Source organism: Zeugodacus cucurbitae, chromosome 5 (assembly GCF_028554725.1).
Source record: "Zeugodacus cucurbitae isolate PBARC_wt_2022May chromosome 5, idZeuCucr1.2, whole genome shotgun sequence".
Classification (NCBI taxonomy): Eukaryota; Metazoa; Arthropoda; class Insecta; order Diptera; family Tephritidae; genus Zeugodacus; species Zeugodacus cucurbitae.
Window position 1 is genome coordinate 45214481 of NC_071670.1, and position 17216 is coordinate 45231696.

The 17216-nt window shown below is 34.8% G+C and overlaps 1 protein-coding gene and 1 long non-coding RNA gene across 6 annotated transcripts in view; one reads left to right on the forward strand and one right to left on the reverse strand.

Annotated features, from left to right (window-relative positions):
* Window positions 1–5175: 5175 nt before the first annotated feature.
* Window positions 5176–17216, reverse strand: part of LOC105213749 (chymotrypsin-elastase inhibitor ixodidin-like) — a 344198-nt gene continuing 332157 nt past the window's right edge. For 4 of the 5 annotated variants that reach the window (XR_008471427.1, XR_008471428.1, XR_008471429.1 and 1 more), the window contains 2 exons: window positions 5582–5797; window positions 5176–5498 (listed from right to left, as the gene is read on the reverse strand). Coding sequence is in view for 1 of the 5 variants with exons in the window: in XM_029041338.2 (XP_028897171.1) it covers window positions 5977–6185; window positions 6766–6823 (267 nt within the window). In the remaining 4 variants the exon portion in view is untranslated. Of the gene's footprint in view, window positions 5499–5581; window positions 6186–6765; window positions 7504–17216 lie in introns of those variants that run through there. The other variant, XM_029041338.2, reaches the window with a different exon arrangement.
* On the forward strand, window positions 12315–13753 carry LOC128922172 (uncharacterized). Its single transcript, XR_008471430.1, has 3 exons — window positions 12315–12407; window positions 12484–13407; window positions 13470–13753. It is a non-coding gene; the product is annotated as an uncharacterized LOC128922172 (long non-coding RNA).

The following is a 17216-nucleotide window of genomic DNA, read 5'->3' on the forward strand; positions in this document are numbered from 1 at the left end:
TCTTCTTAGCTAGGATTGTAGTGCATGCGTTTCTGCAAAATTCAAAATTTAGATCACCAAAATCCATCCAGCCGTTCAAAAGTTATTCGCAATTTTCTATTTCGCAGCCACCTACTGCCTGCTCCTGGTCGCCTAGTAGAAATCCCAATTTTTCGCACCAAATTGAAATGCATTTTTTCGCAGCCGACGTCGGCAGCGCCGGACAGCAGCGAAACGCAAATGCTTATAACTTTTGAACCAGCGGTTGGATTTTGGTGATCTAAATTTTGAATTTTGCAGAAACGCATGGGCTACAACCCTTACTAAGTAAGAACTCCTTGTTGGTTACCAGAGAATTTATAAAATTAAAAATTTGATGCAAATCGCGAATTTTCATGGAAATTACTCACAAGATGCATTCGTTTGCTCAAATATGTTTCAGAAAATGGTGTTAGTAGTTACTCCGTGTCATTAGCCATCCATTGAATGCCTCACTTGTTCAATAAAACAATATTTTTTATACAATATTTTACTTTTAATGGTTGCACTAATTGCATAATTTATTGCACAATATACGCAATATTTTGTTGTTGGAACGAATGCTTTTGTATGTCAGACAGTAATTATTCACTTTCTACTTCATTTCTATATTCTCCTTTTCTTTTATACACGTGCAAACGCTGGTTGTTGTGTTCGATATTGGTGTTGCCATATCGTTAATTCTTGAAATATTTCATAGACTTGTATGTGCTCATTTAATGTAGAAAATCATGTAGTTTCTATATTTGCAAGTACGAACTCGAAATTCCGATGTTTTAGCCACTTTATCGCTGAAAATGTGCAAAAATTTGCGATTTGCAACACATTTTTAATTTTCAAAAATATTACGTAATTGCAATTTCAAATATTTTTCAATACGTTTGTAGCGCATGCGTTTCTGCAAAATTCAAAATTTAGATCACCAAAATCCATCCAGCCGTTCAAAAGTTATTCGCATTTTTCAATTTCGCAGCCACCTACTGCCTGCTCCTGGTCGCCTAGTAGAAATCCCAATTTTTCGCACCAAATTGAAATGCATTTTTTCGCAGCCGACGTCGGCAGCGCCGGACAGCAGCGAAACACAAATGCTTATAACTTTTGAACCAGAGGTCGGATTTGGGTGATCTAAATTTTGAATTTCACAGGATCACATGGACTATAATCCTAAATAAGTGGATTCCATGTTGGAATTACCCGCAAATTACTGAAATTAAAAATGTGATGAAAATCGCGAATTATAATTGAAATTACACACAAAATGCATTCGTTTGCTTAAATATGTTTCAGGAAATGGTGTTAGTAGTTACTCCGTGTCATTAGCCATCCATTGAATGCCTCACTTGTTCAATAAAACAATATTTTTTATATATTGTGTTCTTTTTAATGTGGGCCCTAATTTGCATAATTTGTTGCACAATTTATTGATTCTAAGCTGTTTTATATTGATTGTTTTGGTTTGCTACACAATAATTACTCATTTTTGTTGTATTTTACTCTTCCCTTTTCTTCTCTGCATCTGCAAACGCTGGTTGTGGCACCCAAATGTGTTTGTTTTTGGTATTACCATTTCTTCCACGTTTGAAATATTTCATATAACTTTATATGCTTATTTAAGGTAAAAAATCATCTAGTTTCTATATTTGCAAGTTAGAACTCGAAATTCCGGTGTTTTAACAAATTTTTCGCTGAAAGTTTGCGATTTGCAACATATTTTTATTTCTCTAAATTCACTGGTTATTCCAAGATAGATTCCTATTATATAGGATTATAGAGCATGCGATTCTGCAAATTTTGGCATTTTTAGTTCTACGCTACGACCAGACATTCTAAAGTTATAAGCGTTTTTCTGTTTGGCAGCCACCTACTGCCTGCTCCTGGTCGCCTGGTGGAAATCCCAAATTTTCGCACCAAATTGAAATGCATTTTTTTGCAGCGGCGCCGGCAGAGCGGCAGAGCTGCCCGATGGTGTTGCATATGCAAAGGGGCAAATTTGAATTAACGGAAGTGGGATGTGGCGGGACCGGAAGTTGACCCGGACCGGAAACCGGAAATGAAAAATAACGGTGTCCCACTTCCGGTTTGGGGTCCAGACCGGAAGTGGGTGACCGGAAACAGGAAGTTGCGAACCGGAAGTGGGTCACATCCGGTTCCCGCCCGGTGGTGGTTTCCGGTCCCGCCATTTTCCGTTGTTTCAAATTTGCCCCCTTGCATATGCAACACCATCGGGTAGCTCTGCCGCTCTGCCGGCGCCGCTGCCAAAAACCTGCATTTCAATTTGGTGCGAAAATCTGGGATTTCCACCAGGCGACCAGGAGCAGGCAGTAGGTGGCTGCCAAACAGAAAAACGTTTATAACTTTTGAACCAGTGGTCGTAGCTAAAAACTAAAAATGCCAAAATTTGCAGAATCGCATGCTCTATAATCCTATATAATAGGAATCTATCTTGGAATAACCAGTGAATTTAGAGAAATAAAAATATGTTGCAAATCGCAAACTTTCAGCGAAAAATTTGTTAAAACACCGGAATTTCGAGTTCTAACTTGCAAATATAGAAACTAGATGACTTTTTACCTTAAATAAGCATATAAAGTTATATGAAATATTTCAAACGTGGAAGAAATGGTAATACCAAAAACAAACACATTTGGGTGCAACAACCAGCGTTTGCAGATGCAGAGAAGAAAAGGGAAGAGTAAAATAGAACAAAAATAAGTAATTATTGTGTAGCAAACCAAAACAATCAATATAAAACAGCTTATAATCAATAAATTGTGCAACAAATTATGCAAATTAGGGCCCACATTAAAAAGAACACAATATATAAAAAATATTGTTTTATTGAACAAGTGAGGCATTCAATGGATGGCTAATGACACGGAGTAACTACTAACACCATTTCCTGAAACATATTTAAGCAAACGAATGCATTTTGTGTGTAATTTCAATTATAATTCGCGATTTTCATCACATTTTTAATTTCAGTAATTTGCGGGTAATTCCAACATGGAATCCACTTATTTAGGATTATAGTCCATGTGATCCTGTGAAATTCAAAATTTAGATCACCCAAATCCGACTTCTGGTTCAAAAGTTATAAGCATTTGTGTTTCGCTGCTGTCCGGCGCTGCCGACGTCGGCTGCGAAAAAATGCATTTCAATTTGGTGCGAAAAATTGGGATTTCTACTAGGCGACCAGGAGCAGGCAGTAGGTGGCTGCGAAATAGAAAATTGCGAATAACTTTTGAACGGCTGGATGGATTTTGGTGATCTAAATTTTGAATTTTGCAGAAACGCATGCACTACAATCCTAGCTAAGAAGATTTATTCTTGGAATTACCAACGAGTTTATAAATTTAAAAATATGCGTCAAATAGCAAACTTTCAGCGAAAAAGTGGCTAAAACGTCGGAATTTCGAGTTCTAATTTGCAAATATAGAAACTACATGATTTTCTACATTAAATGAGCACATACAATTCTATGAAATATTTCAAGAATTAACGATATGGTAACACCAATATCGACCACATTTCGGTGCATCAACCAGCGCTTGCACGTGCATAGCAGAAAAGACGAATATAAAATTTAAGTAGAAAATTATTATTTATTGTGTGGCAAACAAAAACATTCGTTCAAACAACAGAATATTGCGTATATTGTATATATATGTATATTGTCTCATGCTCGATTGCCACGCATTTGGATGCGCATAAAAACCTGAATTAAGCTGGAAGTTGTGCATATTTTCTGCTGTCAATATAATCTGGACATCGATTAATCCGAAACATGTTAAAAAATGTGTGTATTTTGAAATATTCTATAAGAAAACTCGATTTCAAAAACCTGTTATATGGATTTTATTTTCAAAATTGCGGCCACTTCCGTTCTCCAAAACATATACATATATGCATGAAATTAGTGTAGAATTCTTCAGGCTACAAGAATATATAAACGCATTTACTAACTTATGGGCATGGTCAAATTTTATTGCCAAAAAACACGAAATTGACTCTCAAACTGTCGGAAATAAGCGTTTATAACTAAAATATTTGAAGAGTTAGAATTCTGCAGAGTATCTCAGAAGATGCGCAATTCTCTCAAGATATCGTTAGCAAAAAAAATTTCATAAAAATTCGCATTAGAACCGCTGTTTTACGCAATTTTCACTTTGAAACTCAAAATACAAGTCGCAAATTTGAAAGCCAATGGAAAACCATTAATTCTTGCGAAATTTATGCCCACGTGCATATGCTACACTTTCCACACGCGCCACACACAGACCACACACTGGCCACACTCTAGCCAACATACAGGCCTCACACATGCACATCAGCCAACACACAGGCTGGTGCGTGTGAAATGTGGAGCATATGCACGTGGGCATAAATTTCGCAAAAATTAATGGTTTTTCATTGGCATTCAAATTTGCGACTTGTATTTTGAGTTTCAAAGTGAAAATTGCGTAAAACAGCGGTTCTAATGCGAATTTTGATGAAATTTTTTTTGCTAACGATATCTTGAGAGAATTGCGCATCTTCTGAGATACTCTGCAGAATTCTAACTCTTCAAATATTTTAGTTATAAACGCTTATTTCCGACAGTTTGAGAGTCAATTTCGTGTTTTTTGGCAATAAAATTTGACCATGCCCATAAGTTAGTAAAAAAGTTTATATATTCTTATAGCCTGAAGAATTCTACACCAATTTCATGTATAAATATATATGTTTTGGAGAACGGAAGTGGTCGCAATTTTGAAAATAAAATTCATATAACAGGTTTTTGAAATCGAAAGTTCTTATAGAATTTTCCAAAGTACACACATTTTTTAACTTGTTTCGGAATAATAGATATCCCAATTATATTAAGAGCAAAAAATATTCACAACATTCAGCTCAATTAACGTTTTTATGCGCATCCAAAGGCGAGGAAATAGGGGGGTTGAGAATTCTCTTTCAGTTGATACCAACACTTTGAATGGTGAGAACTCCGGTAAATCTGAAGCGATTTTGGTGATTTTGATGTCATATGAAAGGGAATTTCAACATCTATAGCATGACGTTTTATAGTGTCCGGGGACAGACGATGAATTTCCAATTTTTACTAGAAAAAATAATTGTTTAACATTACCTGTAGACAGTATTCCAATAAAAATACAACGGTTTCAATTTAATAACAGCTGTTTAGTTTATTGTGTTCATATGTAGAAGAATACTTATTGTTATTATTATATAAAAAATGCAGTAAATGATAAAAGATGTGGCATTCAATTTTTTCTTCTTCTTAAGTAGGGCGCAGCTGTTTTAAGTCCTAAGGCTTTGCAATCCAGCAGTAGAGGGGACTCACTTTCTTATATGCATACTAAGCGTTAAATTTAGTAAGCTCAGTTCAGTGTTGGACACTAGATTACGGTCAACGCACATTTCGTGAGAGAAAATGCATAATTTAAAATTTCTGCTGGCTCTACTGTGCCTTATTGGGATATCTGCAAGCAGAGGTAAAATAAACAATTATTCGCAAGAATTCATTTATTTTTGGTTAACAATTTATCATTTCAATTGTACTTACCTTACATCAACACAGCTCAACCGCCGTGTCAGCCGCGTGTATATAGCATTCCAGCTGGTCAAAGGTTTTGTGAACGCCAATGCTATACCGGTGTAGGCACTTCGGGGGTGCGTTGCGCCACGGCTCGTAGTGCGACCACCGTTAGACTCTGTCCAATGAATTGCTGTCGTCTCGGATCGTTCTGCCAAAGGGTTTATCAAGCGTGAATCTGAACCCCTGGAAAAATGAGAATTAAAATGATAATTGATTCATTAACTTTAATCGAATTTATCTGAATGCCAATAAAAATTGCTGTTTTCTTAATGCATAATTGTTTAGCAGAACCCTTCAAAGACTCCTCTCTTTTTATTTAATTCTTATAATTTTTATTGAATTTTTAAAATAGAGTCATAGATTTATTTGGTTCGTCCGCATAGTCGTATCGGTATACAACGTCCTGCTTCGTTGCGCGCAAAACCTGGCCGGCAGTAGCAACCAGAAGGCGGCATAACGTACACCTTGAGGCATTCCTCATCTAAATTACGGCACGTGCGTTCGCAGTTCGGTCCGGGATTCAAGTAGATCTCATTGCGACTGCCGGTACATGAACGTGGTCCGCCATTAGCTATGAAGATAGATTAGATAAGAGTAATTTAAATCTTTACTTAAACAAATTTTATTTAAAACTTAAGGCCCTGCGCTACACCTAGGAACTTTGGGAAAAAGTTTTAAAGATCTTAACGAAGAATTTGTGTTGTCTTAAAAACCCGTCTAAAATAGGACACGTTTCAACGCTCATTTAACGTCACTTCGATTAACGGAACTTCATGTACGAACTCGATAACTCAGATATATAACCTCTAATATATTCCAATTTATTTCTAAACAAGGCGATATAGATAAAATATACATATATCTTCTGTCCCTAACGTCCATAACTAACATAGGCAGATATCGATCATTATATAGTATATCATTACCTAGACCCCATATACCGATTAAAATTGTTTTGCCTGGATCAACTGGACTATAAGCCATACGATCGTTCTCTATGTCAAATAACTGTCGTTGAGAAATCGGTCTAAAATTTTTATATAGAAATCTCGAAATATTTCGTGTATCTATTAGATTTTAGTCGAATGTCCGGCTGCATCTTTATATGTGATATTACGAAATTATATAATTGTTCCGTAAAAACAACGAACCTTTCACAATCGAATTAAATTTTAATAAAGCAGCAACAATTATTAACAATTTCAACATTTTTGCAATTAACCGTTATTTATTATGAAGAAAGCGCCATATGAGATCACCTTTTTATAGTACATTTAAGGTATCAGTCGTGTTGATCTTACAGCGCAATTTTTATTGAAATCTGTTACATTGAGGTCAAGTTAACAACAAAAAAGCTGTTACAGGTTTCAAGTGCGGTAATAACAATTCAGTTGTGGCAATAGTATTAATCTGGTGATCAATTATGTAGAAATAGGAGGTGCAATATGAAATTTTTATATATCTAGGTACAAGTAAATTTCAAAGAATCTTCAACCTTGGAAGTAATATTTTCTAGTATACTCCAGAAAGAGTGGAGACATAATACCCGTTAATATTCTGTGTTATTTATGATCAAGAAAGTGGCTCGCGAAAAATATTGAAAACAGGCTTCAATATTAAAATTAACAAGTAAGGAAAGGCTAAGGCAATTTATTGCTATATTTTTATTAAGATAACACGCAATTTTAGCCATATATTAGACATAAAGTCCACTAGAATAAGGAAAATCATCATATATAGTATATAAGGGCTAAGGTAATTGCTGAACCGATTTATCTTATTTTCACCACCCAGGTATCCTATATCCAGGACTATACGCTCACTTAATTTGGTTAAGATATTTCACATATTAACCAATTTATAAGGTACTAACCCATCGTATTTTTTGAAAAATCTATAATTAGGTATTAGGTACGAGACACACTATTAGAAGAAAACTATTCCCTCTGAAATAAATTAAAATATCTGAGAGATTTAACGATATTTTCGGTGAAATATTACCTTTAGGTAGTCAGTTCTTCATATTCGATATCCGTGGCATTGAAAAGTTATGGTCCGATTTCGACAATTTTTTCACAAGTGATGCCACGGATCATATACAGTATTTGTGTAAACTTTTATTTCGCTATTTCCATTGGTTCCTTATGTATACATTATAAAGTGGAGGAATCAGTTGGAATTTAAAATTGAGTTGTATGGGAAGTAAGTGTGGTTGTGAACCGATTTCGATACATTTTCCATATCATCATTTTCATCAGAGTATCAAGAAAATATTATGTATCGAGTTTGATTGAAATCGGTCGAGTAGATCCTGAAATATGGTTTTTGACTCATAACTGGGAGAAGCCACGGTCATTTTCAATAAAAAAATGCAGCTGAATGCAGCTCTTCTCTGCCATATTCTCTGTAAAATTTAGAGTTTCTAGTGTCTTTGATTAGTGAGTTAACGAACTTTTAGTAATTTTCAACATAACCTTTGTATGAGAGGTGGGCATTTTTATGGTGTGTAGTGAGGTACGTAAGGGAAACGACTGCAGCAAGTTAGGTTTATAAAGCTCTATTAGTTTGCGAGATATTCACAAAAAACTTATTTAGGGGCGAGGCCACGACCACTTTTTAAAAAAAAATACATTCAGATATGCGCTTTCCTAGTGCGATCCTTTTTTTCCAATTTTTACATTCATAACTTCATTTCTGGCTTAGTTTTGACACCTTGTAGATTTTTTAGCAACTTTGTTATATTTTTAGAGGCACTTAAAAGGTTTGTTTATTAAAAAAAAAACAATATTTTACACCATTTGTAATCTAATAATTTTTCTATATATTTTTTTATTTTACACCTCATGCTCTCTGCACTTGATGACAGGAATTGCCCATGCGACAGCAGGTCGGCGGACAGAGCGAAACTATTTGGCCAGCTCTTGCGATGGCGCAAACAACGGTCTGGCCACGGATCGGTATGCAGGATGTTTGACAAACTCTTCGAGTGACAGTAATTCTAACGGACCTCATAAGACAGTAGTTATATTGACCTAAACATTATTTAGAGAAGAAATTTGTTATGAAAATTGTAATGTTAAGCCGGGAATACGAAGCGCTTACCAAAAGCTGTGGCAGCCAAGCAAAACAACAAAATGCAAGCGAGTAATTTCATTCCGAGTGACTTCAGTACTCCTCTCCAATATTAAATTTAAATTAATTATAATTTAAAATATATTTATTTGCGTATTTATAGCGGATTTTAGTGGATTTTTGTTGTTCCATAAAATAGTAAAACAAAATATGAATAATATTTTAAAAGAAAACATAATTGCAATGCTTGTTTTCGATGCTTTAAGACAAGACTTTTCCGTATATTTATTGTTGTATTTCATAAATACGTACCTATATTATTCATATACTGTTTGGCAGATTCTTTAAACAGTTGTTTTCTTTACCAATATTTCCTTGTAGGCGTTAAATTATGGTAAACAACAACAATTAATAAATTCAATATATATTCTTCTTGATGATACAAATGTTTTTTCTTTACAATGAGTGGCAGGTGTAAGAGGCTGACCAAAGGATTGTTTCGATTTTAAGGATTGTATTTTCTGCACTTATTTTCAAAGTATCTTGGTTTTTAAGGAATCTTAACTAGAAGAATTGTCGATAATTTTATAGATCTTTCACAGGTTATTAAATTACAACAAAATTATGTTGAGATTCCAAAATATCTGTTTTATGTAAAATTGTATGATAAAATGTATGGTAGAGCACTGCCAGTAAGAATTTACAAAAAAGATTGATGATGATCTGTTTACCAGCTTAGGGTGCAAATATTATTAATTTATAAGTCCGATCGGATCGCCTCATTACTTGATTGATTTCATTTGCTTGAGAATATTAAGACCGAATGAAAGATCTTGCTAGTGCTCAGTGATCCTCAGTCTATAAATTAGTTAAATTTATGTGTAAAATTAGAACATCTTGTGGCAACGAAGGGAACGTTGAACCTATCATAATATTTTTGAATTCAGTGTAATACTCGGTTGGTTTAAAATAAAATTAAATAAAAAGTAGCCACATGTTGGAAAATTCTAATTTAATAAAATTGATAAGATAAATAAATAAATATTTATATTTTATAATATTTATATTTATTCGATAATCAGTTTCTATCTAGACAGAAACTTCATAATACCCCCCTTGTAGAAACCCCCCTCGTAGAAGCCCCTCTCCTTATTCACGAATAACTCGGACAGCCACTTTTCACAAGTCTCTTTTGAGCTCAGCTTTACACCACCAAGGGCGTTCACCATGGACATGAACAAGCGGTAATCACTTGGCGCTATGTCCGGGCTATATGGTGGATGCGATAGAACCTCTCATCCGAGCTCCCGTAGCTTCTGACGAGTCATCAACGAAGAGTGTGGTCTGGTGCTGTACTGGTGGAACACTACACCCTTCCTGTTGGCCAATTCTGGACGTTTCTAGTCGATCACCTGCTTCAAGCGGTCCAGTTTTTCGCAGTAGTCTGGCCATAAGGGAGCAGCTCATAGTGGATGATTTTCTTCCAATCCTTCGACCACGACCTTTTTCTTGATATTGTCGTATGTGATCCATTTTTCGTAGCCAGTCACCATCCGCTTCAAAAATGGGTTTAGTTCGTTCCGTTTCAGTAGCATATCGCAGGCGTTGATTCGGTCCAGAAGGTTTTTTTGCGTCAAATCACGTGGCATCCATTGTGTATCCAGCCTTCTGCAGATGGTATAAAATGGTTTGGTGACTAACTCCCATCTCCTGGGCGATGTCACGAGATGTTTTCCATAATTTCATCGGTATTCTTCGTCACAGTTTTCCACCGGCTAGCTTATCCATGGTTCGAAGTGATTGAGTACCATCCTCCAAAACACCATTGATCTTACGGAACGTTTCTCTAGCGGATTTGTCTTATATACATATATACATACATATATGTATATAGATCTGTATCGCTTTATACATAGCCGCGAAATTCAAAAGAGGAAGGGAGATATTTGCCAACCTAATATATGCGTAGAGGGAATGAGCAGAACCAAATGTTTCTTTCACTCGTGTTGTAAATAATTAACAGCATGCATTAAAGGACATGTGAGTAAATATCTCTAGCCCTATAAATCCCGCCTATATAAGCATAACATGATTAAGATCTGTCCGATTACTTCAGAAGAAATAACGAAACTATTCAATATATTATTGATTGTAACGATTCTCACTTTGGTTACAGCGCAGAGTAAGCTACAGTCCAATTAAAATTAATGATAAATTAGAAAAACAGTTTTTTTTTCTTCCAGATCAATATCGCGTATCCAATAGGACAGCAGAAACTATAAATACAAAAATGTCTATAAGGACATGGAATTTATTTTGTACTTGTAAGATGAAAGCAGATTTTGTGAGATCTTTTACTAAATGGAGTTCCTTGCTAAGCTTGAATTACCTTAAATAAAGTCAAAAATTGCTATATGATATTTCGGACGAGTTTGTGATTGCTTCTTGACTCATTTCTTTCTTAGTGCATATTTCGAGCAACAATTCTATGTCACACAACATGTCAACTATGGTTCAATAAGTATTTTGATGAAGTAATAAACAGTTTATACTACCAAGTGATCCTAGTGTTTTTAATGCAATCTTTAGAGTTATTGTAACAGTTAAAGCTACTAGTTAATTAAATAAGCACCTCTTGTAGTGAAAGTCAAAGATAAATCCAAAAATTCCCGGTTGTCCCAGTCGGCGCATTCGCGTCTTGGCTCCCACGTCACTGTTGACAGTCATAACTTCGAGGTCGTAGATAATTTCGTATACCTGGGAACCAGCATCAACAACACGAACAATGTCAGCCTCGAAATCCAGCGCAGAATAACTCTTGCCAACAGGTGCTACTTTGGACTGAGTAGGCAATTGAACAGTAAAGTCCTCTCTCGACGAACCAAAATCAAGCTCTACAAGTCGCTTATCATTCCCGTCCTGCTTTACGGTGCAGAAGCTTGGACGATGTCAACATCAGATGAGACGACACTCGGAGTTTTCGAGAGGAAAATTTTGCGTAAGATTTATGGTCCTCAGAACATTGGCAACGACGATGGAACGATAAGCTGTACGAGTTATACGACGACATTGACATAGTTCAGCGAATAAAAAGACAGCGAACGCTAGCTAGATCATATTGTCCGAATGGTCGAAAACACTCCAGCCCTGAAAGTGTTCGATGCAGTACCCGCCGGAGGAAGCCCAGGAAGGGGAAGGCCTCCACTCCGTTGGAAGGACCAGGTGGAGAGCGACCTGGTTACACTTGGGATCTCCAACTGGCGCCGAACTGCGAAGGAGAGAGAGAGGTGGCGCACTATCGTCGATTCGGCTATAACCGGCTAAACGGTTGCAACGCCAATCACACACACACACATATGATTTGAATGACAAGCACAGGGATGGTAATAGTTCCGATGGCATAATTGATGTACTTTAACAAATATGTTTTGAACAACTCTTATAGAAGGACAGTGTGCTTTATATAATGTGTAACCACACCAAATGCAACCCTAAAGCAGTAAAAAGATTGTTCAATCTTTTGTTAAACTGTAAGTGCCATTTTGTTATTGGTCTGTCAATGATAAGCTGAGCCTTAAACCGAAAGACCAGATTACACTATAAATACCTCAAGCGAAAAACATTATACAGTCATTTCGAAATCCGATCGCTACAATGAAAATGTTGAAATATATTTGTCTACTTTTAGTATTGTGTTTACTCAATTTGTCAGCTATACAAGGTAAATTAAGGCAATAAAATTGACGTCTTTGAACTCGGCTATGAATAATGGGTTTCTTGTATAAATTTCTTTAAAGCACAAAAAGCAGAATGCAAACCCCTCACATTATCTCTGCGTCGTGGACAGCGAGTTTGTCACCGATTTTGTGCGAAAAATGTTTTGCGAAGTCAGTGCGTAACAATGACTAAAAACACTCGAGTTCGTGTCTGCCCAATTATGTGCTGTCAAATTGGCAACAGCTGTATGTCACTCTTAAGTCGGAGTTTTTGAGGAAGCATGCTGTTCTTTGGAACTTTGTGAATGTACCATATACGTATACATATATGTATACGGAAGATCATTGTCCTTAGCATTCATTAAATCTTAAATATTTTGCATAATATTTACACAATTGATGTATGGAATATATAATAGAAATGTGAAAAAAATGAAGAAGTGTTAAATAAACCCAATAGTTTTCGATAAAAATTTAAAGCAATTATAAAGAATTATAATAAATAAAAGAAAAAAGTATTTCTATATGGAAGTAATATGTCGCCTTTGAGGTATGGGATATGAAAATCCTGCTTAGTGGTAGCAATCTATCACGAACAACAGAGAGCTAAACCTCTGATATGAAAATCATCTCATAAAATGCATCGAACTTATCAGAATCAATAAAAGACTTGAACAAACATCTAGAAAATTATGGCAGACTCAGAGCTCAGATGTCGCAGATAAATAGGAAATAATACTTGTGCTTCTTAATTTTTTCCCGCTGCTTGAGATTACCATTATATGGAACAATATATGTATATACTTATTCATGTGCTTTTGTACATATTTATTTATTATATAATCAGCTAAGATTAATTTTTTTCTATAAAAGGCTATGCAGAATCTTAAATATCATTTATTATAGTCATACACTTCGCAGACTATATGCTGATATTGTCAAAAATGACGAAATATTTGTTGCTTATTTTAAGCTTTGCCGTTATCTGCACTATCGTGACTGAAGGTATTTAAACTTGGTGTTATTATAAAATTAATTTATATAGATTAATGAATAACTTTCTTTAGCGCAAATCACAAATTGTATGCCCAGATTCATGGCATTTCGTCGCGGTCAACGCTATTGCCAACTAAATTGTGCACCAAGATTGCCTCGCTTCTTTTGCGCACCGGTCAAGAAGGACACTCGATTACCAGTATGCCCGCACGGCTGTTGTCGCTCTGGCAGCATTTGTTTGCCAGTGAAAAGAAGTGGATAAACGTTGTTCAACGTGGAAATGTTGAATTAATGTATTAATATAAGAATATTTTTGTTGAAAATAAATTACAATAAATTGAAATTTTGAAAAGCAGTTCATTAATAAGTTTCGCTTACATGTAGCTGAACTTCTTCTCAAAGAATTTCTATTTTTTAGGAAGAGGTATAATAATTATCTTTCCCTAAACAATTAATCGTTATTAAAACCGCCTGATCATGGAAATATGCTGAATTTGAAAACATAGAACCCTTTAGGGGATATTTTAAATTAATTTGTGATTTAAATCGAATGGTCAGGTTCTTTTAGCCAGAATATTGATGATAATATTTTTGCTAGCGTAGTGTGTAAAGATCATTGAGGGACTATACCAGTGTGGCATTTTCAAAAAATCGTTTTTCTTAGTTTTTGCTTATTCGATAGTTAACACTTTCAAAAATGTCCTGTGAAAGCGGTAAGGTCGTATCTTGAATAGTTTTTGAATGGCAGCGTTCTAAAGAGCATCTGCTCGCTAGAGTCGCAACTGTAAACGCGTTTTTCTCGAATCGACATTTCTCAAACCTGCTGACATCATAACTCAACGAGAAATCAAAATTTAAACTGAATGTTCTTGAATATATTTACTATACAATGACCTACGATCTTTTTGATTTGTTGGCATTAAAAAACGACCATTTTTGAACCTAAAAAAAAAAAAACTTTTTCAGAACTACGCCATTTTGTTAATTTTTGATATTTTTCAAAAATCGTACGTCATTGCAAAATAAATATCTTCAACTTTAATACCTTTTTTTATTTTCTTTGTTTCAGCTACTCATTCGCCCGAAATCATGACAGCAGTTGGGGACATTATTTTTTTGATACATCCCAAGACTGCACAAAAAAAATCTTAAAATATTGCTGAAAATATACCTTATTATATCCAAAAAGCTTCGAAACATCGATCGAGTACTTTCTTTAAAAAAATTTACGAAAATCGCCTAATTTTTCATGGGTTACACTGGTATAGCATTATATGTTATTAAATCTATCCCATTAATCAATAGGTCAGAGGAGCGCCTCTTTGCTTCGTTTGTACTTGAGAATATTAAGACTGGAGGTATAGGCTGGAGTAGATATTTATTGAGCAAATTTTGCTAGTGCTCAGTAATAATGAACCGATCTTAATAGCATTTTTGATTTATTCAGAGTAATATTCTGCTGATTTGAAACAAATATAAGATAAAATATTAGTCGATAATTAAAATTTAATAAAATTTATAAGATAAATCACTTTCTATAACATATACAGAGAGAAGACGAGCAGAAAACAGCTTTCCTTACGCTGATATTAAAACAATAAATTACTAGTTAAATTTTGATTCTTTTGTTTTAAAATTCATTAAATAACATATAAGTAAACAGCTCCAACTGTATAAATCCCGCCTATATAAGCACAGACATTTGTCCCATTAATTTCAGTAAATAATCAACCATTAAGAACTGACCGATTACTTTAAAAAATATGGCAAAACTATTCAATATATTGTTGATTGTAATGATTCTCACCTTGGTTACAGCGCAGGGTAAGTTATATTTTTTTACAACTCAAATAAAATAAAATAAAAATATAAAAAAATCTCTTATCTTCCAGGTCAATATCGTGTGTGCAAGAGAAGAGCAGTGAGAGCGCTTGCGGGCCAAAGACTTTGTGAGAGAAAATGTCCACCGAGTCGTTTGCCTTTCAACTGTGCCACTGTACGAATTCCGCAAACAATAAGAATATGTCCGCCAAATTGTTGTCGCCTCGGCGATGGTTGTCGTATGCTTTAGTGATTAAAATTTACGATTTATATTGCTAATGCTGAAATAAAGTTGTAAATCCAAAAATTTCTTCAAAAATATGGAATTTGTTTTTTTGCTTGCGAAAACTTATGATAACATAAGTAAATAAGTCACTGTTGAAAGGGTCATTTCTTTCTTAAAGTGTGTTTTGAGCAAGTCATCAATTTAATAGTTGGTTCTATTAGTAATAAGTATTTGAATGAAGTTAAAAAAGTATTCCTTTTAGGGATCCCAGTGTTTTTAAGGCGGTGTGTAGAGCGAGCTACGGGTAACAGCTAAAGCCATTAAGGGGTACACCTAGTGTGAAATTTCAAAAAAAATCGATTTTTTCATATTTCGGTAGATTACACCTTTAAAAATAACATATTAAAATTTCAAATCGATATCTCAAATAGTTTTTTAGTTATAGCAATTTAAAGAGCAGCCGCTCGGCAGAGTCTCATTAGCTACGAGACGTACCTGAGGTATTGTTCAGAGTCTACTGTCCCTTCCAGCCCCTATAACACTTTTCCGGTTTCTATTGTTGGCTCTCAGTTATACTAAAATATATCATTATAATAATTTCTAGAAAATTCTCGTTTACTGCCATGCAAAATATTTTCGGAGCCAGACACATTTAGTCTCATTGTAATCGTTGTCAAATAATTTTGCAACTGCAATATTTAATGACGGTTATTCGTCAATTTTGAAGATATTCAATGTAATGGGAGTGATAGTTGGACCTGCAGCAAGAGATTTTGCGGCTCTTAAGGACGAGACGAGAGTACGAATCGCTGATCATCGTCAAAGGGCTTCATCAAAAGAAGGTCGATCATCTCGAAGAAAAGCTTCTTCAGCTGAACAAACCCTTTTCGAAGAAGAGGAAGGTGAATTATATGGCCCTGGAATAGCAGATTAGCTGTAAGTATGATTTAAAACCACTTATAACAGTGAAAACGATCATTTTATCTTTAAATGCGTTTTTCTCGAAACAGCATATTCCGAATTTGCTGCAGTGATTACTCAAAAACAAATGATCCCATCACTATCGAATTTTTTTACATGTTCTATATATAGTTCTCCGTACAATGACCTATCGATTTGTGATCGAATCGAATTTTGGCAGGCCAATTTTGGGTAAAAATCTACTATTTTTTTTAAAACGCCGCCATATTGTCAATTTTTTTTTTTTTTTATCATTGGTCATTGTACAGACAATATTATCTAGTTTAACGAGAATTTTTTATTTTAGATTTCATCCACGGAGAAGGCCGGAATCACTGCAGCAGTGAAGGACTTTTTTTTCGCGCCGTTGGAGATCGACTATAACTTAAAAATATTTAATTTTTTTCTTCAAAAATTTCACTGTATATTCTTGAAACATGTATAAATATATTCTTAAAATTTAATAAAATAAAATAATTGATAAAGTATTTTTTTAATAAAAATTCCCAAAAATCACCTTTTTTTAGGCCAATACACTAACTGTGCCCCTTAACGAACGGATCTTGTAAGAACCTATTGTGGTGAAAGTCAAAGATAAATCCGGCAATGTCCAGTTGTATAGACTTTAATGGCTTATGAACATGTCAAAAGTGCCTAAATAATTTGAATCTACAGAACTGAACCTTTTAAAAAGAGAATACGTTTATTGAATTGTATAAGAACGCAATGGCTTGGCCAAACATATGTCAAGCTGTAACACGTAATTTTGTTGTTGTTATGACAATATAAGCTGAATCAACGTGATTTTTAA